Genomic DNA, 23058 nt, shown 5'->3' with positions numbered 1-23058 from the left:
AAAAATAAAGAAGACAGTAAAAGACAAAAAGGAATAAAGATAGATGGAACAAACAGAAGAGAGCTGGCATTAAATGTGAGTGGTCTAAGGTCAAAACATACTGATTAATAGATGACACTGTCAGGTCGATAAAAAGCAAAACTCATGTATATATTGACTGCAAGAAATCCATTTGAAATATAAAGACATACATAGGTTAAAAGATACTAAGAAGAAAACTGGAGTGACTCCAGTGCAAGTCCTGTTATATACAGAGGAACATTACATAGTGATTCAGTGGTCAATTCTCCATGAAGCTATCACAATCCTACCTGTGTGCACAGGCTTCAGAGGACATGAAGCAAATACTAACAAAACTGAAAGGAGAAAGACACACTAATTATGGTTGGAGACTGCCACTTTTAGGAACCAACAGAACAAGCAGACAAAATCAGCGAAGATATAGAAGACTGAATTACGTCACCAGAGCCCTTGAATTAATGGACATTTATGGAACTCAGCAACAGCAGAACACGCATTCTTTTCAAGATCCCATGGAATATTCACCAAAACAGAACATATTCTTAGCCAACCTTCACAGGTTTAAAAGAAGAGAAATCATAAAAAGTTTGTTCTCAGACCAAAACTAAATAAAAACCCATAACCAAGAAAGACGTTTGGAGAATCTTGAACATACATCTTTTGGAATTTAAACAACATGCTTCTAAATAACCCTGTTGGTCCTTAATCCCTGTCTACCACCATGATGGTTAATTTTATGTATCAACTTGCCTGGACCAAGGGATGGCCAGAGAGCTGGTAAACATAACACCTGGGTGTGTCTGGGGGTCAGTCCTGGAAAAGATTAGCATTTAAATTGGTAGACTGGATACAGAAAACTGCCCTCACCTACATGGGCTGGCATCATACATTCCACGGAGGGCTCAAATAGCACAGAATAGCCAAGGAAAGAGGAACTGGCTCTCTTTGTTTGAGCAGGACATTGATATTCTCCTGCCCTCAGACATCAGTGCTCCTGGTTCTTGGGTGTTCGGACCCAGACTGAATTACACCACAGGCTTTCCTGGTTCTACAGCTCGCAGTTGGCAGACAGCAGAACTTCTTGGGCACCATAATTATGTGAACCAATTCCTATAATAAATCTCCTCTTATATATGTATCTATATGTATCCCATAGGTTCTGTTTCTCTGGAAATCCCTGACTAACAGAACCACTAATATGTTTTCCATCTCTATAATTTTGTCATTTCAAGACTGCTATAGAACTAGAATCATACAGAATGCAGTCTTCGGGGATTGGTTTTTTTTTTTTTCCTTCAGCATAATTCCCTTGAGGTCCACTCAAGTAATTGTATGAATCACAGGCATTCATTTTTATTGTTGAGTATGATTCTGTGAGACAGTATGCACCCAGGAATCATGTACCCAGGAAAGACATTTGGGTTGTTTCCAGTTTTTGGCTATGACAAATAAAGCAGTTTTGTGTACAGGCTTTTGGGTGAACATAACTTCATTTTTCTAGGATAAATGCCCAGGACTGCAAATCTGGGTCATATGGTAAGTGAGGGCTTCCCTGATGGCTCAGTGGTAAAGAAGGGGCCTGCAGTGCAGGAGACCCGGGTTCCACCCCTGGGTCAGGAAGATCCCCTGGAGGAGGGCATGGCAACCCATTCTAGTACTGTTGCCTGGAGAAACCCATGGACAGAGGAGCCTGGTGGGCTGCCGTCCATAGAGTCACACAGTCAGACACAGCTTAAGGTGACTCAGCAGCAGCAGCAGCATGAGAAGTGATGTTTAGTTTTACAAGAAGCCACCAAACTGTTTTCCAGAGTGACTGAACCACTTTAACCTTCCCACCAGCAGTGTAGGAGCAGTCCAATTATTCCACATCCTTCCCAGTACTTGGTGGTGTCAGTTTTTAAGATTTTAGTCATTCTGATAGGTGTTCAGTGATATCTTGTGGTTCTAACGTTGACCAACTTTTCATGGGCTTATTTGTCTTCTCTATCTCCTCTTTGGTAAAATGTCTGTCTGTATCTTTTCCCAGTTTTTGTTTGGATGGTTTGGAGGGTTTTCTTTTTGCTATTGAGTTTTGAGAGTTCTTTGTATATTTTAGATACAAATCCTTTGTTGATATGTGGTTTTCAAATATTTTCTCTCAGTCTGTAACTTGTTTTTCCTTCTTTCCTCCTTCCCTGCCTTCCTCTTTTCCTCCTTCCTTCCTGTCCCCCCGCACCTCTCCCCACCATCTTTGCACAGTAGAGATCCAACCTATTTTTTTCTTTTTTGGATTATGCCAATCCCAAATGACTGCATGCTGTGTGATTCCCATTTTGCAGCATGCTTGAAATGACAAAGTTCTAGAGACACAGAACAGATTAGTGGTTCTATTAGTCACGGATCTCCAGAGACACAGAACAAATAGGACAATATGTAAGAACTCTTTACCTACCTCTAGGTCCACAGTTGGACATTTTACTTTTATTATATGGTCAACTTTAATTTTTGTATAAATGAGGTTTGAGTTTACACTCCTTTTCTTTCTTATGGATTTCCAATTGCTTCCTCATCATTTGTCTGAAAAGACTATCCATCCTCCATTGAATTCATTTGCTTCTCTGTCAAAAATCCTCTCAGTGTATTTGTGTGGGGTTATTTCTGAGTTTCCTATTCTGTTCTACGGATCTCTGTGTCTAACTCTCCGACAATACAGGCACTGTGTCAGGAGCTCCGCGTTTGTTACTTACAGGTCTTGCATCAGCTCCAGGGTTCTTGCTGCGATTCTGTAGAGGAGGACGTGAACCCCGGCGCTGCGTGACTTGCCCCGGCCACAGGCCGGCCTTACTCCACAGTGTGTACTTTTCCTTTCACTGCTGTTGGCACCTTGCCTCCCCCTCCTTTTAAAAAATTATCTGACATCAGTAGACTGTGAGCATCTAATCTTGTTTATTCACTCATTCAACATTTATTAACTGCTCCCCCAGTGTCTTGGTGCTGGAGACGCAAAGATGAGAAAGACAGGACATGTGGCTTTAAGACATCTAGAAATCTGGTCGATGAAGAACCGAACCTGCGTCTCGAGTCCCTTGCATTGCCAAGTGGATTCTTTACCACCGTGCCCCCTGGGAAGCCTGGCAATGAAGAACAGGAGCCTTTGAAAGGTGGTCCTTGTCATCCTCCTCCTCTCCCTGCACCTGATCCCACCGTGGCCTTGGCTCTGGCCCATCAGTGCCCAAGAACAACCTCTGGTGGGCCTGACGCAGAGTTCCCTGGCTGGGTAAGAACCTTGCATCCTTGTGCCTCTGGGAAAAATCAGACTTGCTTTATGAGGATTTGCTTCATGACTCCTCAAGGTGCACAGCAATGGCAGCTCTTTCCCCTCCCTGAATGCCAGGGATGTGGCGAGTTCCTGCCTGATGAGCTGCCTGTGGCCTCACGCTCCAGGCGGCCCACTGGGCTTTGGTCAGGATGCGTTCTTCCCCATAGACCCTTTCCCCAGAAAAACGTCCCCAGAGACAATTCTCTAAGTGGACTTGGGTTGTCAGGAAGCTGTCCATTTTTTTTTCTGGACACAGGTTCTCTCATGCATTAGATGCAACCCTGGGGAACAGTGATGGGGGCTTCTTGGAGAGCAGAAACAGGCTGTCACGCTGCTTGACTACGAGGTTCCTTCCCCATGTCCAGGGGGCAGGACAGGCACCTGGGGCTTTGTCTCCCTCCTCTTCTGCAGGAGGACTGATGAAGGCCATGTCCTGCTCCAACACCACCCATCAGAAGCCTGCAGGTCCACAGGTAGCCTGGGGCAGCCTGAGGGGAGAGACAGCACTTCATATGGAGATGCGGGCTGGGCTGACTCAGTAGTCAGGGAGATGGTGGCTGGGGGACCAGACACCTTGGGGAGGCCTGAAGGAGCCTGTGTCCATGTCTCCTGCCCCCTCAGCTCTCCAGGCCCCAGTTTCCTAGTGAAAGACCCGTGGCCAGTTCTTGCCGTGTAGTTGAGCACAGCTGGCATCCCTTTGGAACTAAGCCCCGGCCTTCAGAGCTGATGTTCCTTGAGGTGGCGCAGGTGTCGGTGGACAACCGGACTCTTGGGCGTTTGATCAGCAAAACTCAGCTCTCTGAACTCATGTCCCCCTGTAAGCCTAGAACAGAACTCACAGCCTTGAAGTTCCACCCACTGCTCCTGGCCACGCGGGGGCTGTTTGAGATGTTTGTGGGTCAAAACCCAGTAATGTTAAAGATGACACCCTCGTCTGGTCCCCAGGCCTTGCGGTGGCCCACACCTCTGGGAGCCACACTCGAGGCTATGGCAGGAGCAGCAGCGGTATGTGGCCAGTGGCCCAGCGAGGCTGCCTGCAGACCACATGGAGAGGCAGCTGGCCTTCCACACCCTTCCTGAGTGTGTCTTTCAGTGGCAAACCACAAACCTAGAAAGTGGCTGAACAGGAAGAAGCCTGACTGCAAAGGGAATGCTAGGAATTTCTAAAGACTTCTTGCTACTGTGAACTTATCTGATTCTTATAATGTCCAGTAACAGGTGGGGTGGTATGTGGTTCCTCTATTATTGTATTTAAACAGGTTCACAGATGGGCCAGTTTGATTAGAAAAAGGTTAATTTATCATTTTAGGTTGCTATATTAACAAAATTATATTATAAAATCCATTTAAATGGAACATTTAATAATATTTATAGCCCTGTTAAGACCAATTTCTACTTAATAGGAAATGAATGCTGTTTATTATAAATCAATCCTATAAGAAAAAGCAGAGTTCGTTGTCAAATAGATTGGAAACGAAATGTCGCATTATATCTGGTTTGGGAAATCATAAAACATAGACTGGCATTTAACTGTGAGCTGTGCATAAAATACAGATTGAAAACAGAGTTCATGACCGCTGTTTTGTCATGAAGGGAGAGGCAGTCTCGGTAAGGTCTGCATTCATGTGTTGAAGTCCTATCCCCCAGGCCTCAGATTGTGACTGTATTTGGAGATGGGGTCTTCAGAGGGGTAATTAAAGAAAAATGAGGTGATTAACGCAGACCCTCATCCACTGTGACTGTTGGTCTTATAAGAAGAGTGGATTAGGACAGAGACACAGCAGAGGAAATCGCGAGAGGACACAGAGATTTGGGGTTACTCTGTCTCTGGAGCCCAGGTCACCTGGAGAGGCTCTGCCTTGCTCGGACCCATGCCTGCAGCCTTGCTGACCCCTGAAGGAAGGAGCCGAACCCCAGGCTCTCACCGTGTGAGGTGTGGGCCATCCAGTACTGTCACCGCCACGAGTGTGCTGTCACAGTGAACACTTGCTGAATGAACCTCCCCGTGGCTCAAGCTGTGCAGCGATACGCAAGAGAGCTGGGGCTCGCCTTCAGCCTGTCCCCCTGACCTAGGGCCAGCTGTCTGTCCCCAGTTCCAGCCCCAGCTCTCGGAGCACCTTGTACCCACGGCAGGCTCTCCAGGCCCTCGACCATACATCCAATGGTCCTGCTCTTTGTTCTGCTGAACCTCCCCAGTGGGATCACCCCTTCCCCTGGAGCAGAGTTATAAGATTAGCCATGTTCCAAACGTCTGCTGGGGTGTGGATTTACAGAGCTTGCAGAATATTACTTTGTAAAAAAAAAATTCACCACCAGCTACAGTGGGTCCCAGGATCCCCACACACGAGCTGCTGAGGGCAGAGAGCTCACAGATACTGATCAGGCCACTGATGGATCTGAACGCAGCATCCGCTGGTCAAGAAGGTGATGATGATGAGCTGAGCCAGACGTAACGAGAAACGTGGCAGGTTCTCATTCATTCCCAAGGGCTTGAGTAACCAGGTATTCTCATTCTGTCTGTATTGGTTTGCTTGGGTGGCCATGATGACGAAAGACGGAGGGGCTTAAACAGCAGCCATTTATTAATAACAGTCTGGAGCCCGGAAGTCTAAGCACAAGGTGTCAGCAGAGTCATTTCTTTCTGAGGCCTCTGTCCTTGGCTTGCAGGTGACTCTCTTCTCTGTGTCCTCTTGCGATTTCCTCTGCTGTGTCTCTGTCCTAATCTACTCTTCTTATAAAACCAACAGTCACAGTGGATGAGGGTCTACGTTAATCACCTCATTTTTCTTTAATGACCCCTCTGAAGACCCCATCTCCAAATACAGTCACAATCTGAGGCCTGGGGGATAGGACTTCAACACATGAATGCAGACCTTACCGAGACTGCCTCTCCCTTCATGACAAGCCAGGGTACCTTAACTCAGACAAAGGACCTGTCATCAGTTCACCGAGGGAATGCAGGATCTGGTCTGATGCTTTCCTGCTATTTACCAGTCTCCAAGGTCACGCGTGGCTCCGAGCTTCCTGCAGAACTGATGAGGAAAACTTTCCGCGAGCGTCATTAAGAGGCCATGGACTGAAGCAACTTCAGTGTGGTACCACTCCTCCCAATGATGGTCCTCACTGTCCACCTCGCCTGTGGGAGCCTCATCCATCGGCCCAGGAGCCCTCCCGACACCACCCCTTGTTTCTTCCAGGACAAGATGCACTAGGATCTTTGTGTGTACTTTCTGTCCCAGATCTGGTCATCCTTTTAGACATGGGAGTTTGGGGTCAAACAGGACCCGCTTGCTGCTGGGGGCTGGGGGCAGGTGCTTGTCTGGAACAAAAGGTGAGGAGGCTGCAGGTGAGGCGGAGTCACCTGGTCATCTCCGACATTCCTGAATGTCCCACCTGCCCCAGGGTGCCTGCCTGTCCCGCACTGCTGAGTGTGTGTGAGAACCAGCCCCCTAACTGCCTGAGCCACCTCGAGCTGGGTTTTGATGACCTGCAGCCAAAGCCGAAGCAGTTCTAACCATCACCAGGGAGTGAATGGAGGGAGGCGTAGCAGGGAAGGGCAGGGAGGAGGAGGATGGTTTCCTCACGACCTTTCCTCTCACTGAGCATCCTTGGTCCTCGTAGGCAAGGTTGCTACATGAGTGGTGACGTCAGAGTCTGTAAAGAGCTTCCTGGGCAGCTCCTGGGGGGCAGAGTGCAACCCAGCCTGAAGGTACAGAGCTGGAGACCTTCTGGAAGGAGGGAGTGAGACGCCCCTCTCCAGGCCGAGGTCTCACTTCAGCAGGATCTGAAGGCTCCTGACTGCTTTGGGGAGGTTGTCCTGGCATAAGCCCAGGGCTCTAGGAGAGAAAAGCTCTGAGCATAAACTCCCTGGTGGCATTTAGATGTCAGAGGCATAGGAATGTGCCATCAAGTCAGTCGCCAGGAGCCAAGCCTGGCTCTGGCTCTCAGCAGGACCACCTACCCAGTCCCTGCCCCCCCTCCTACGGGGGCACAGCCATGGGTGGGATGCATGGCGCTTGTGCCACCCTCACCTGGTCAGCCCCAAACCTGACACCCACGGGCAGTGCATGGCCTGGGAGGAGGGCTGCTCTTCTTTCTGCGCTTAAATAAACTGGATTTTCTCCTAAGGAGCACACCATTGACAGCCTCACGCACCCCTGCTTTTTAGGGGATTGAGAGCCTAACAGCATATGTGGTTTATTTCCAGATGAGGACCCGAGTTGGTGAAGAACCCATTTTTTTTTTTTTTTTTTTTTGCACCTTTGCCCTTCCCTAGATAGGTGGTCATTGCTGGTGAAATAAAGAGGAGAGTCCAGATGCAACTGCCTGGAAACATCACATTCTCTCCCTAATTCATAGCTGGCTCAGTGAATCCCCACCTACCACCTCACCCCCTCCTTCCTCTGATGCACTCATTTCTGAGGTTGCTCCACAGCTGGACAAATGCAAGTGTGGAGCTCAGCCTTTGTTAGTAAGATGCCAACACAGGTACTGGAGGAAGGTGTTTTTCCCAAATAAAATGACTAAGTTTCAAGAAAAGAGCCATTTGGCCCAGCCTGGAATGTGGATGTGATGCTTGGTGCTACAGCATCTATTCTATAACCATGAGGCTGAAATCACATAAGGATGGTGGAACAGGGAGAGGCTGGAGCCTGAGTCCTTGAGGATGTCTAGGGCTAATGCACCAGCCCTGGACCACCTACCTCAGGACTCCCTGTTACAGAAGCAGAGCAGCAACCACCCTTGCAGCTCAATGCTATTCGGAGTCATCTTTTTTTGGGTGCTAACACATGGCTTTCTGTGGTTGCTTCCACTTTCTTGGCCTCATAAAGGCTGAGAAGAGAAGATAAGCCTGTTCCCCAAGCAGATTCCTAATGTTTTTTCAGTTTCTCACCACCATGCCCAACCACCATTCCATCCTAGTGGAACTGCTAGGATCTGGTATTTGTGGAAAGCCGCCGGCAGTCTCTGATGTCAGGCTAGAGGTAGGACAGTACCCCACAGAACTATGGGGTAGACTTCCTCTGGTGATGGCTTCTCGGACACTGTCTGCTCTGTTGCTCCTGCCCACAGCAGATCCTTTCAGGGAGACACTGGGTGGCCAGGAAGGGGGCCAATTGAGGCCTTTAGGTTTATCTTTGAAGGAACATGTATGGATCAGGGGACAGGCCTGATTCTGGGACAGGTGGTACCATTCCCAGGGGTGACTGAGAACTTCCGTGTGTGGAGGGACTATCTCTTGGTGGTAACTTCACAACTAAATGGTGAGGTCCTTACACATGTCCAGTTAGAAAGAGACCAATGGGAAAATGGGTGGAAGAGAAAGGGCAGAGGATGGGGTGGGGGTGAGGAGGGTGAACAAGGGGAGGCAAAGGCGTTCACTCCCAGGGAGGTGGGTGTTACTGCACAACAGAGAAGGGGACAGGCTGGGAGGCACATGGCGCCCCTCGGGCCACACAGTGAGGGCGTGGCAGCGCCCAGGCCCAGTGCCGTTATGCCTCCATGACAGGTGCCTGCGGGGCTGTACCAGCAGCATGCCAGCCACATCCTGCACTGGCACGGCACCTTTGCTCAGCTCCATCTGTCCATTATTTCTAGTTAGAATAATCACTCTCCTGCTGAATGGAGCTGGTGCCTGTCTGGGGCATATACTGCCTTGGACAGAGTGTGGCTTGGTGGGGTTGCCTGTCTCCCCTACAAGGTGGTGAGGGCCCAAGGCAAGGACACCTCATCTTTGGGTCCTTCAAACCTGCAAGCAACAGGTAGTATCACTGAATGGACCCTCAGCTCCAGGCCTGTAGGACCACTGGACTTCAGGCCAATGGGAGAAGCAGGAAGCACGGTTTCGCCTACCAGCACGCACTAGCGAGGGTGGCACAGGGGACGTGTTGGCAGCAACACTTAAAGCCTCAGAGTCTGTAGAGCATTCGTGTTCTCTCCCAATGTGTGAGGGCCTGGTATGCAGCACTGAGGTTACCCAGCCAGTGGGAGCCACTCACATGTGCTGTGCTTCTGCTTGTGCAGTGGTCGTGAGAACTGAATGGGTCAATGTGCAGCCCTGGTCACATGAAGACCGTGGGGGCAGGGACCGCACTGCTACGAGCAGGGAGCCAGCAGGGGGAGCTGTAGGAGCCCACGGCACAGCCCCAGACACCATGCTGGGACCACAGCCCACTTTATGGCAAAGCAAGTTTTCAGAGGTGAAACCACCCGTACCTCTGTGATGCTGCCTGCTAAGCTGTGGAACTCCCCCACATTTGTCCTTTTGTTGATGAGCACCTTCACACTGGCCTGGAAAGCATCCAAAAGCAGCACTAGAAGGCCTGAGAGAAAGCTCAGTGCCTTCTGTGAGGCGGGGACTCAGCTTGGAAGGCCCTGTGACCACGATCTTCCCTTTACCAGAGAGTCTCTGCGAGACCAGATGAGCGGCCTGGACCCCAGTCCTGAGAAAGGGCCCTCATTTTTAAAATTTTGAAATAAAACACAGCCAATTTTATTAAAATTCTCCAAAATTTATACGCAACATGCCGTTTCTACAATGTTTCACCTTGATGTGATGGTTTTATTATTTCATCTTTCTTTTATAGTTTTTTCATTTTTTTCTGTACAGTTCAATAGAAGACTAGAGTTCAGAGCTGCCAGGTTAGGAGCCGCTGACCTACCACTCATGGCTAACATCTGACTTCTAAGGTCTTTTCAATCACTTGCCGGTAGGGTGAGGCTGGGAAAGGGCCCTCTTGTCTCCCAAGAGCCACAGTGAGCCACAAGAGCCGAAAGCCATGAGGGAGGTGCCAGCTCTCACTGGGCCGAAATGCAGAGAGACAACAGGAAAGGCCTAAATGTGGCTACAGTGAGACGTCTGTAACAGCTCAGCAAAAGGACGTGACATCCCTCAGCTGCCTGAAGCCCTGCTTGCCTTCCTTCTGGACTCACATCACCATGGGATGAGCCAGCAGATTTCCTGGGACCATGTCCGATGGCAGGGACCCTGAAATCACTCAGCCTTCCTTCCCTTGGTCGCCTGAGGCCTCTGTCTAACCAGACACAGAAGTGAAAAAGGAAGAGTTCCCCCTTTGTTGCTCAGTTAATCACACATCCATCAGCAGTTAACATTTCAAACAAAATCCCACCATCTCCACAACAGACACATAATGCGCTGACTAAAGACAGGCCCCACACAAGTCTATGTGACTGCGGCTGGGACTGTGCAGTGCACGGCCTGTGGGCCCAGCTTGGTAAGACTTTCTGCAGCACTGAAATGACAGGAAGCTCCCATGTAATGATTTGAATGGAAATATCCATCTTTTGATTCTAAGCTTCCTGCAGAGCAGAGGCTGGCGAACATTGTTCATAAAGCGCTCATTAGTAAGTGGTTTAGTCCCTGCATGCCACACAGTTTCTGACACTGCTTCTCAACTGCTCTAAGGGTACAAAAGCAGTGAAGTCGCTCAGTCGTGTCCAACTCTTTGCGACCCCATGGACTGTAGCCTACCAGGCTCCTCTGTCCATGGGATTTTCCAGGCAATAGTACTGGAGTGGATTGCCATTTCCTTCTCCAAGGGATCTTCCCAACCCAGGGATCGAAGCTGGGTCTCTCGCATCGTAGACAGATGCTTTACCATCTGAGCCACCAGGGAAGTCCTGGTGGCTACTGCTACAAAAGCAGTAGCCACAGATAATTCGCCTTTGAATGAGTGTGCCTATGTTCCAATAAAACCTAATTTACAAAGAAAGTGAGCTATAGTTAGGTGACTGCACTAGAACAGCTTTTAAAAATTACATCTGAGATTAACTACATCCATATAAAATATGCGTAGAAGTGAAGGGAACCACAGTAAAGGCTAGATAAGGGTGACAGAATTATTAACTTCATCATATTTTAAAGTGATTCAGTTATATATATTCTTTTTCTGATTCTTTGCCCTTAGAGGTTATTAGAAAATATTGAGTACAGTGCTATACAGCAGGTCCTCGTTTATTTTATATATAGTAGTGCGTATTTCCTAATTTATCCTTCCCCACTTCTCCCTTTGGTGACCATAAGTTTGTTTTCTCTGTCTGTAAGCCTGTTTCTCTCTTGTAAATAAGTTCATTTGTGTCTTTCTTTAGATTCCTCGTGTGATATCACATGATATGTCTTTCTCTGACTTACTTCACTTAGTATGATAATCTAAGCTTTTTAGTATGATCATCTATGATAATGATCATCTAAATCCATTCCATCCATGTTGCTGCAAATGGCATTATTTTCAATGATATTTTTTGCATGCATACGGTAGTTTTAGGCAAAACCCATCACTGCTGAGTGCCCTTCTCAAGGGAGGGCTCCACATCCCACCTCCTGCCCTCCTGGCCCCTCTGTCCCCGCCACTGTCAAGTGGCAGCAGGCTTACCTTGTTCTCTCTGCTGGTCTCTCTGCTCCATGGACACAAGGGCAGAGAAATGCGCTTGGTCGTAGGCAAGAACCAGAGGTGAGCAGTGGCATCTGTTGGGAGGTACCTCCAAAGGCAGGTAAATCCCTCCGAAGGGGATTGGAGCGAACGCTGCAGACACAAACAAAGGTGAGGAGGGCACTTGGAGCTGGAGGGGGCACGGACAGCAGCCCTCACCAACCTGGGGGAGGTGACAGGGCAGAGGGAACGGAGGGTGGGCTCAGGCTGCAGCCCTGGGTGCTGGCATCACCCATCATCCACTCGGCAGTAGAGGGGCCTCCTCCCACCCAGCAGGAGCTCCCTGGGAGCCAGGTGTTGCTCAGCCCACAATGGATTAGGAAGCCCAGCTCACAGGGGCCAGGATCATTAGACCCCTAGTCCTGTGCCTGACAGGGCACCCTCCCCAACCTGCCTCCCTGGGCAGCGTCCTCCTGGCTTGTTTGTCCTGGTGCCTTGTCAGGCTGTGCCCTGGGAACAAGAGGACCAGGGCTGAGGGGACTCTGCTGTGACCTGCTGGGCCTGCCTGCAGCCCTGAGGCCTGCTCAGGTGACCAAAACACCTGCCCCAGGTGGTCAGCCAGGACGTGCACTAACGGCTACCTGGAAACCTGTGTTTTCCTGTGTTCACAAAAGCACCTGCACACAGAACAACATCTGTGCTGCGCCAGAGCCTGTCTGTTCTGGGTTTTGAGAAACTCAATGAGAGCAGTCCAGGCCCAAGTCCTAAGTAAGATGGGAAATGAGAGATGGGGATTGGCTCCTTTAGCAACTGGGACGTAATCTTGTTCATTTCCTTACCAAAAGGGGGGAAAGGCCTAAATTCTTACTGAGATACAGTAAATACTAGAAATACATGCCCTGATATGGCCTCTACTTTTTAATCACAAAAGACCTTGTCTCTTGGCCTTGGAGTCAGTGACTCACTGCCCTCCTTTGAGTGAAAGGAAAGGACAGTCGACCTCAGGGATGACTTTGATGAGCTCAGGATTCCTCCCCCACCCTTCCTCTCTCTGTTGAGAGGCAAGGTGGGTCCAACCTTTGAGAGGGCTACAGGACAAGGGAAGGAAGTGTGGACCCAGCCCTTGGGATCTGACGAGTATAGGGACCCTGATGCGAGGCCTGGCTCTGCACCCAAAGGCTGCGGACCTCGGCAGGCCTGTGTCACTGGAAGTGACCAAAGCACCCCAGGCCCCTGCCCTCTGTGGTTATACCAGCCACGAGAGGCAGGGCACTTGCACTGGAATGACCCTTCTGGTCCCTTCTCTTCAGAGAGCCCATAGGTGGTATCCTGTGGGCTCTAGGAGAAAGGCTGGAGGGAGAACATGCCTGGAGCCCTCCCTCCCTGGGTCGATCCTGCTTCCTCCAAGGCTTCAGCCAGGGGTAGGGGCACGTTGTGTGGCCTCTCTGGGCTTCGGGCTTCTTGTCTAAAAAGTGGGAGGCAGTGTCCACCCTGGGAAGTACTGGCCTGGCCAAGGGAGAGGGGGTGTGAAGTAGGTACCAACCCTAGAAAGCCCTCCATCCCTTCCTCCTTCTTCCCAGCTCTGGTCCCATCACAACCTTTTGGGTGACTTTGCACTTTACGCCTTTCTTGTTTCTTCTTTAAAACATGTAATGGGGGCAGGAGGGGACTGGGGTGGCAGAGTGGCCCTGGGACAAGTCTGGCACTACTGGAGGGCATGGGCAACTGGCGGGGCCAGGAGCCCCTTGGGGTTCATCCTGACCCCCTACTCAGCCAGATTTCTCTTGCCATCAAAACACAGGGTGGATGGACAGCCAAGAGTAATCCCTCCTGGGAACTCCCTGAAAGTTCAATGGTTAGGACTCTGGGCTTTTACTGGCAAGGCCCCAGTTTCAATCCCTGGTCAGGGAACTAAGATGCCACAAGTTGAGTGGTGTGGCCAAAAAAAGATAAAAGAAGAGTAAACCCCTCCCCCCTCCCCCCTCCCTGCATGGGGAGGAAAAAGAAACATGGAGTTGAGGAGAAATAATAAAGGCTTTGTTCAGGCAAAGCAAGGTTCTGTGTCTTTCTGGAGGCTCAGCCGTTATGTTCAACGGTCCCTTCCTTATTTGGGATGCTACACTTTCTGGGTGATGAATAAAACACATCCATTTCATTATGGGTAAACTTACCTTCCCCACCTGAGTCCCTCAGCATCGTATCTGCTACGACGACGATGGGCCTCCTTAATATGTGGGCGAGGACGAAACGTGGAACTCCTCCAGACTCTCGTACACAGGGTCTTCGGCGTTGTCCATGCTGGGGACACAGTGAAGCAAGCCTGTCACTGGACCAAGTCAGGAGGGAGAGCAGCGGATGGAACACCCTTCCTTGCACAGACCCTGGCCATCTCGGCCATCTGAAGTCATCTGTGGCCACCTCCCTCCACACCACTTGATGGCAGCAAGCACACTGGACCCAGCCCTCCACCCCTACCCTGGCTGGGTGGTCTCAGGACAGAAGCTGAGGCAGAGAACCTGGCAACGTGGAAGCTGAGCCCCCTTTAAGACACAGTCTCCCTGGTGCAGAGGCGTCCTGCTCAGAGTGGGTGGCCACATGGGGGCTGGTTCTCTGGGGGGTTGAGGAGGAATGGAGGCTCTCCCTTGGGCTCATGCCCACATCCAGCAGCTTAGGCTGAAGCTTTACCCTCAGGACAGCAGGTATGCTTGGGTACATTTGATGGGCTGCTGCGAGCACTGCTACCAAGATCTGTGGGCCTTTCTAGGGAATACCCCGACTGAAGAGGGCGGTGAGAAGTCTTCCTTGAGTGAAGTGGAGGGAGTGACAGATTGCCCAACCAAGCCACTTAGACTTTCCTCAGCCTGTCCCCTGGCTCTTGTCTGAGGCTCAGGGAGAGGGCAGGCTCCAAAATCTGCATCACTTAGGACTCTAGGACATGGGCAGAGGACTGTAGCCTTGATATCCTCAACAACCAGGCTGCCCCAAAGGGAAGAAGCATGGAGAGGGGAGAGCCAGTGCCCCCAGCTTGATGGGGCCTCTGGGGCACTTGAAGGTAGAGGGTGCTCTGAATTAACTGAGGATGATCTCTGATGACTGGAGTAGGTGGGGGTCAGAGTTAGCAAGTGTGACCCACTTGAGGATTCCAGGGTGGGGCTGTCCGGGGTGTGCACAGCCTGTGGTCAACTGCTTGAGTGGCTTCTAGAACAAAGGCTCTGCATCCCCGGAGATGCCTCACAATCACCTTGGAGTTTTGTTGTTATTGCACCTATGGCTTTTTCTGTTCTTTTTTTTTTTTTTTTTTTTTGGTGATTCAATATACTTTAATACTTAAAAAAATGGCAATACCCAAAAGCTCACAAAAAAGTTGTAAAATATAAATAATTTTTTTCCCCTTCTGGACCATTTGAAAGTAAATTATCAGCCTGAAATCCCATCACCCTGGTAGAACTTTGTGTGCATTTCCTGTGAACAAGGTTACGTTTCTATGATACATTCTCCTGTGTCACCACCAGACTCTGGAATTCATCTAATCACTAATGCACTGATGCACGTGGTCACAGTTAAAGACCCTAGTCACCATATGCCAGCTGCCCCAGCAATGCCTTTGAAAGAAAAGTTCCAGCTCTGGACGGTGTGCTGTATTCATCTGTAGTGTCTCTTTAGCTTGCCTCTGAAGCTCTGTCTTCAGTTTGGAACATTCCTCAGGGTACTTGACTTCTAGGACCTGGGCTGTTTTGAAGACCACAGGCCTGGTATTGTGTAGAATGTTCATTTATTGTTGTTTAGTCACTAAGTCATGTCTGACTCTTTGTGACCCCATGGACTGCAGCATGCAAGGCTTCCCTGTCGTTTGCTATCTCCTGGAGTTTGCTCAAACTCATGTCCTTTGAGTCAGTGATGCATTCAACCATCTCATCCTCTGTCACCCACTTCTGCTCCTGCCCTCAATCTTTCCCAGCATCCGAGTCTTTTCCAGTGAGTTGGCTCTTCGCATCAGGTGGCCAATGTATTGGAGCTTCAGCTTCAGCATCAGTCCTTCCAATGAATATTCAGAGTTGATTTCCTTTAGGATTGACTTCTTTGATCTCCCTGCTGTCCAAGGGACTCTCAAGAGTCTTCTCTGGCACCACAGTTCAAAAGCACCAATTCTTTTGTGCTCAGCCTTTTTTATGGTCCAACTCTCATATCCGTATGTGACTACTGGAAAAACCACAGCTTTGACTAGACGGACCTTTGTTGGCAAAGTAATGTCTCTGCTTTTTAATATGCTGTCTAGGTTGGTCATAACTTTTCTTCCAAGGAGCAAGTGTCTTTTATTCATAACTGTAGTCACCATCTGCAGTGATCTTGGAGCCCAAGAAAATAAAATCTGCCTCTGTCTCCACTTTTTTCTCCCTCTATTTGCCATGAAGTGATGGGACCAGATGCCGTGATCTTAGTTTTCTGAATGTTGAGTTTTAAGCCAGTTTTCTCACTCTCCTCTTTCACTTTCATCAAGAGGCTCTTTAATTCTCCTTCACTTTCTGCCATAAGGGTGGTATCATCTGCACATCTGAGGTTGTTGATATTTCTCCCAGCAATCTTGATGTCTGTGGTCTGGTTTTGTATTTTCTCACAATCAGAGCAGACTGGCTTATGACGCACCCTTTTAGTGGTTTTAGAGCTGCTGACTTCCCATCCATAATTAATAAGCATTTTATGGGAAGGAACTTGGAACCTATAGACACATTCCACTCCTCACCAAGTCTTAATACCATTTATTGATATCAGTTTGGATTCTCGGCTTTTATTTGATTCAGTGAGTTATAACCCATCAGTGTGGTTATTCTGATGCTCAGATACCCACCTGGTCATTGGAGCTCTTTCAAGTGGGATCTATGGCTATGTGACAGCCCCGTCACTATTTAGAGCACATCCTTGCTTTTCAGCAGAAGGAGGTAGTCCAGGTTGCAAACTAAAAATGCTGCCTGCCGTATCAGTACACAAAGGGTGTTGCAGCCATCAGTCATTATAGCTGCCCCAACAGTGAGCCCTGAGGAAACTCAGGATGAGAGCAGGATGCCCCCCAACACCATCTAGCAGCCAGCTGCTGCAGCCACCCGCCTCTTCCTGACGGTACACCCCGAGTGGACTCAGGACGAGAAAACACAGGATCCTGGCCCTGGAGAGCTGAGGTGCACATCAGAGCGATCAGTGAGCCCAGACTCTTGCATCTCCCCCCGCTCCCCACACACAAAAGCACTCAATTCCTTAACGTGGAATGTTTGGTAATCTTTTGATGTTCTGACTACTTGGTCTTTGTTACAAAAAATGCCTGTCCTGGTTCACCTATTTCCCTCTTAGAGCAATCTCTTCGAGCTATCTGAGGGGCTGTGTCCCAGGTTTAAGTCCTCAGCTTTGTCCACCGAATAAAAACATCACTCTCAACTTTTAGGTTGTGTATATTTTTCAGGCAAGAAGATTCATCTTATATCTCTTCTGCCTCAGCCCTGTATTTAGCCATTTCTATTTTTTTTTTCCCCAAATGGTGGATAATGGTATTTAGAAGCCAAAATATGATTATTGCTAATGTCACTTCCCCTAGACTTGGTAAATAGAGCTGGGAGACGTGTGTGTGTTTGTACCCTCACAGGAGTACACAAACATTTCCATCTGTCATCTATCTATCCATGTATTATACATCTATCTATCCATTATCTATTTACCTATCTATCATCTACCTATCCATCCATCCATTACCTATCTAGCTGAAACTTTGAGTCCCCTGATACCGCCCATTCCAATCTAACACTCCAGAGTTCATTCTACTTCTAACTCCTTTCTCCAAATCTCCACCAGTGATGTTGCCCTTCCCCTGAGTTGCCCTCTTCACTCCATCTGGCTCTGACACCCTGGCCTTGGTCCTCTGTGTCCTGCCACCCTGCACCCTGCCCACTGCAGATGCCCATCTTGCTTTGATGAACCTTATGGATTTAGGACTGAATTTTTCAGGGAAGGAAGGGACGCAAAAGAGGAGCACGTTAAAACATACACATGCCGAGTCTAACACAATGCCACACGCATATCCATGCATGCATGCATGCTTCCATCCATCCATGAACACATGCATTCATCCTTCTGTTCATTCACCTGTCCATCCACCCACCCACCTGTCTGCCCATCCATCCCAGATCTGTGCTAGGGTTGGGGCATGTGGTTGCTCCACATACATCTGCAAGTCTCATAGCTGGACACAGACAGCAGTGATGGGGGTGCAAGCCCAACTGGAGGAGAGTTATGGAGATGAGACTAGAGCAGAGCAAATCCTGTTTTGGTGTTGAACATGAGAGCCAAAGGTCAACTGTGACTCTGCTCAGTGGCCCAGAGGGCGGAAGAAAGGGTCCCAGCTCCACCCTGGGGGCAGCCGGAGAATCTCTAAGTCCTTCCCTACTTGCTCCGGCTCCTTGCTCCCAGGGCACAGGGAGCAGGTTTGAACTGGGGGTGGGTCCTCATTCTGTGCTCTCCCCTCAACACCCTTGCATGCCCTTGTGCTTCTGGAGCCTCAGCAAATATTCCTGCTCATTGGATGCAGGCTGGGAATTTGGCTTGATGACTCCTCAGGCTCCTCTGAGGTGCAAATGGGCAAACAGGAGAAGACTTTGGAACAGTGACCTGTGCGTGTGAGTTACTGTGACTGAGCCTGCTGGTAGAAATCAGCTCCAGCAAAGCCAGTCCTGAATATTCACGTCCACTTCTCATCCCAAGACTTCACATCAACTTCCTGTGAGTTTACTGAGCTGGGGTTGTAAACAGAATCTTGCCTCTGGGAAAAGACACCTAACATCCCTAAAACACTTAGTTATTGGTTAAGAAGACTAATGTGCAATGTAACTGCTTCATCCTCACACCTGGGTGTGTCTGAGAGCTTCCTCACAGGCCCTAGGCCACAACAAATGTGTTCCCTTTACTTCAGTGTGTACCTGGGGAGGGGGGATCAGGAGCACAGGGACACCCACCCACCAGTGAAAACCCCCTGAGAAAGATGGGTTCCCTCAGCAGAGGCGGTGGGACCAAGACGCAAGGATGGTGGAGTGAGTCCAGATGGCACTGAAGCTGGTGGCAGGAATGAAAAGGTACAGTGCAGATTCGGGGGTGGCCTAAATGGCAGTAACAGCCTTAGAGGACATCCCAGCAAGAGCCCATGTCATGGACAAGGAATCCAGTCTGGGCAGCCAGTGGGGTCTTGCCCAAGGGCAGTCACCCGGCTACACAGAGGGGCAGCTTGGGTGCAGGCCCCCCCAGGACATGTTCCCTATTGCCCTCCCCAAGGTGCGGTGTCCACACCTCCTATCTTGCTCAGGGAAGTCCTGCTTTATGGGTCACCAATGGCCGGTGGCCACTCTCACTCTCCACAATGTACCAATTTAGACAAGTTGTATAGTCACCCCAGCCATGGTGATTCTCCTTGTGACATAGTTATCAGTATCCTGTGTACCCTCTCATCTGAAAATAAAAGCATCCATGGATGGGCCTAGAGATGATAATACTAAGTCAAGTCAAGTCAGACAGAGAAAGACAAATACCATATGATATCACTTATCTGTGGAATCTAAAAAATTGATACAAATGAACTTGTTACAAAACAGAAACAGACCCACAGACATAGGAAACAAACTTATGGTTGCCAAAGGGGAAAGGTATTGGAAGGGATAAATTTGGAGTTTGGGACGAGCAGATACACACTACTATATATAAAAATATAAACAACAAAGTCCTACGATATAGCACAGGAAACTATACTTAGTATCTTATAATCCTGTAATGGAAAAGAATCTGAAAAAGAATATGTATATACGTGCAATCGAATCACTTTGCTGTACACCTGAAATCAATACAATATTGTAAATCAACTATATTTCAATAAAAACTTAAAAAATACAAGCACATATGTGTTTGTGTGTGCATACACACATATACAGGACTATGAATATATGTGCATATTTAGCTTCTACATAAAACCCTCCCCACCACCTCTAGGTGAAAGGCAGGGTACCCCATGGACTTTGCCGACCCTTGCTTTTCCTAAGGGTCATCCAGAGAGGCCTCTGCCGTAGTATGCGGTCTCCTCCCCTCCCATAGCTGCACAGCACTCGTTATGCATGTGTCAGTGAAAACACTGTTGCCTGTCATGTCCGTAAGCAGAGGATGTCGCAGCCACCAAACCATCACCTTACAGCTGCCTGGATGGCGAACTCGGAGGGAACTCAGGATGCCCACCATCAAACCAACAGACGCTGCAGCCACCCACGATGGTGCACCCGGAGGACACGAAGGATGAGAAAGCCCAGGATACTGGCCCCGGGTAGCTGAGGTGCATATCAAAGGAATAATTTTAGGGAGCCCAGACTCTTGCACTTTCCCAATGCACGGAAAAGCACTGTACTTCTTAACTTCAGATGTCTGATTTTCCTTAATTAACTGTAATCTTCTGATGCTCTGACTACTTGGTCTGTGTTGTAAAAACTCCCACATGGCTCTTCCCTTACCTTTTTGGAGCAGTCCTTTGAGCTATCTGAGAGGCTACCTCCTGGGCTTAAGCCCTCAGTTTTGTCTGCCAGATAAAACATAATTCTCAATGTTTGCACTGTGCATTTTCTTCAGTTGACACGTATGTGTCACTGGCAGCATCTCTGCCACTGGTGGGGCTTGACACCTTCTCCTGGGCAGGTTTGGAGCCATGAGGACATTTTTGATGAGCTGACACATAGGTGGAGAGGAAGCTGGATGGGGAGTCAGCCTGAGGGGCTCACAGGGGCTGAGGCCAGCCAGTGCCCTGAGGTGGGCCTCTGTATCTGGTCAGGGACCGTGTCTGCCCAGATGGGCAGCTTTTCAAAAAGATTTCTTAAGGCACAACAGTGCAGGCAGCCAGGACCTTGCTAAGAGTTATGGTCTGGGGATCTAGGACGGAAGGATGGTGGCACTCTGAAGGGACCAAGAGGGTCTCGGGATCTGACAAAGAGCTTCTCAACAGTGGCCAAGGCCTAGGGGTGAGGACTCATCTCACTGCCTAAAATGAAGAAGCTGGGGTCATCTGTGTGACAAATACTTCCTGAGTGCCTGCTATAGGTATAGCACCGTTGCTAGGTGTGTGTATGTGGGTGTTCATGTGTGCACATGTATGCAGGGCTAGGTGGCAGAGACAGACAATTAACAGATGATGAAACAAGAAAAAGTATCAGATGTTAATAAGCATGGTGGTAAATGGGGGCTTCTTTAAATAGGAAGGTCAGAGAAGGCTCCTGACAGATGAAGCGACAGCTTCAATCATATTTTCAATAAGCAATGTCTTTAAAAATTTTGAATGGATTCCACATTTGCAAATGTGAGAACTCATTAGGTGAACAGTCTTCCTGCTTGGTTCACTGACAGAAGTCACAGAATCTTGAGGAATATTTGTAAGAATGCCTCCTTTCCCACAACAGGCCAAGCCCTGACCCCAGAGTGCCAGTCTGAGGGGTGAGTACCTCCCAGCAGCAGCATGCCACTCAGGTTTCCTTAAAAGACTGAATTAAGGGACTTCCCTGGTGGTCCAGTGGCTAGGACTCCGTGCTCGCAATGCAGGAAGCCTGGGTTTGATCCCTGATCAGGGAACTAGATCCCATAAGCCACAACTAAAGATCCTGCGTGCCACATCTAAGACCTGGTGCAGCCAAATAAAAATAAATGTAAAAAAGACTGACAAGTTCATATCTCTGAGACTGTATATTAGGAAACCATTTAAGAGTCTAGCTATTTCTGAAAAAGCCCAATAAAAAATAAAAGTAGCAAACCTACTATGAAATTATGTAGCACAGCAATGAAATTGTGGGAAGTCAGTTGCACAATGAGCAGCACACTGGGGCGATGCAGGCCTGGGACGTCAGTCACTCAGTGGGGGCTGCCCAAGAGTCCTCGAAAAGGTCCCCCTCTCTGTCTCATTTTCTCTTTGTTCTAACAGCCTCTCAGGCTCCATAACCTGTCTCATCCAATGGAGAAAAAGTAAGCTATTGCTTTATAAAAGGTTAAAGAACAAAATTGATTATTTTCATCACAAATTCCAGGATAAGTTGTTGATTCTTGCTCTTCATGCCTGATTAGGATCATTTGCATGATTGTGCATCAGGATGTTCTGATTTGATAAGAGGGTGGGTTTATGTTGGCAATCAGGTTCAAGTTCAAATCCTGGCTCTGTCCCTTCTGGGCTGAGGGATGCTGAGAACTAATTTCCTGAATTTGTTTTCTGCCATTGGAGATGATAATGATAGCTTCACAGCCCTGCTCGATACAGATCATATTGTAACACGTGTGTGCTCAGTAGATGACATGGCTCTAATTCCTGTCAGACGCTGCTGTCCTTCCCCATCTCCAGTGAATCTTGATCCCCTAGGAAAGCCAGCCTTCCCTGCTCCAGATCCCAGTCAAAGGCTGTGTGGGAGAATGGTGTGAGCACTCATCCCAAGAGGGCTGGCCTTTGCTCCCTGGCTCCTAACAGGTCAAGTCTGGGCACTGGTGTCACGGGCCCCAGGCAGGAATGTCTCCCCTGGGGTGTGTGTGGAGGCACAAGCGCTCAGCACCACACCTGCTGGTCCAGGATCTGGTTCTGTTGGTACACGCAGCCCCATTTGGCCAGCACTGAGCTAGGGTTTGGAAGAGAATCAAAAAGAAGGATTGGGTTGGCTGCACCAATAGGATGTTGCACTGGGAAGGAGAGACAATATAAAACATACATGAGCCCTTTGTGAGCAGGGGCGCTGGACAGGGCTAGGTGTACAGCAGCACATTATGGCTGGAGGACAGAAAAGGGAGTCCCAGGGAACAAGAAAGTACCTGGAAGATTATAAAGCAGGAAGGACTTCAGAAAACAATCCCATAAGGTTGTTTATGAACTCCTGGACTCCCCTTTCTTCAACTCTGGGCTGGGTGATTATCGATCTGATCTGCCCTAATCAGTACACCAAAGGCTCTGAGGACTTACTGAATGTCCCCTGCCCAGGTTCAGTTCAGTTGAGTTCAGTTCAGTCCAGTTCAGTCGCTCAGTTGTGTCCGACTCTTTGCAACCCCATGAATCGCAGCACACCAGGCCTCCCTGTCCATCACCAACTCCCGGAGTTCACTCAGACCCACGTCCATTGAGTCAGTGATGCCATCCAGCCATCTCATCCTCTGTTGTCCCCTTCTCCTCCTGCCCCCAATCCCTCCCAGCATCAGAGTCTTTTCCTGAGTCAACTCTTCGCATGAGGTGGCCAAAGTACTGGAGTTTCAGCTTTAGCATCATTCCTTCCAAAGAATACCCAGGGCTGATCTCCTTTAAAATGGACTGGTTGGATCTCC

General features: G+C 49.0%; 1 protein-coding gene across 1 annotated transcript in view; it reads right to left on the bottom strand.

The window, feature by feature from the left end:
- The window catches only part of OTUD7A (OTU deubiquitinase 7A), a 389986-nt gene that overhangs the window by 9801 nt on the left and 357127 nt on the right, over nucleotides 1–23058 (bottom strand). The window contains 3 exon segments of the mRNA XM_070358270.1: nucleotides 11713–11862; nucleotides 13881–13958; nucleotides 13961–14007. Of these exon segments, the coding sequence (XP_070214371.1) occupies nucleotides 11713–11862; nucleotides 13881–13958; nucleotides 13961–14007 (275 nt within the window).

This window comes from Bos mutus, chromosome 21 (genome assembly GCF_027580195.1).
Source record: "Bos mutus isolate GX-2022 chromosome 21, NWIPB_WYAK_1.1, whole genome shotgun sequence".
NCBI lineage: Eukaryota > Metazoa > Chordata > Mammalia > Artiodactyla > Bovidae > Bos > Bos mutus.
Note: the sequence above shows the minus strand (reverse complement) of the source record. Positions and strands in the feature narration are given on the sequence as shown.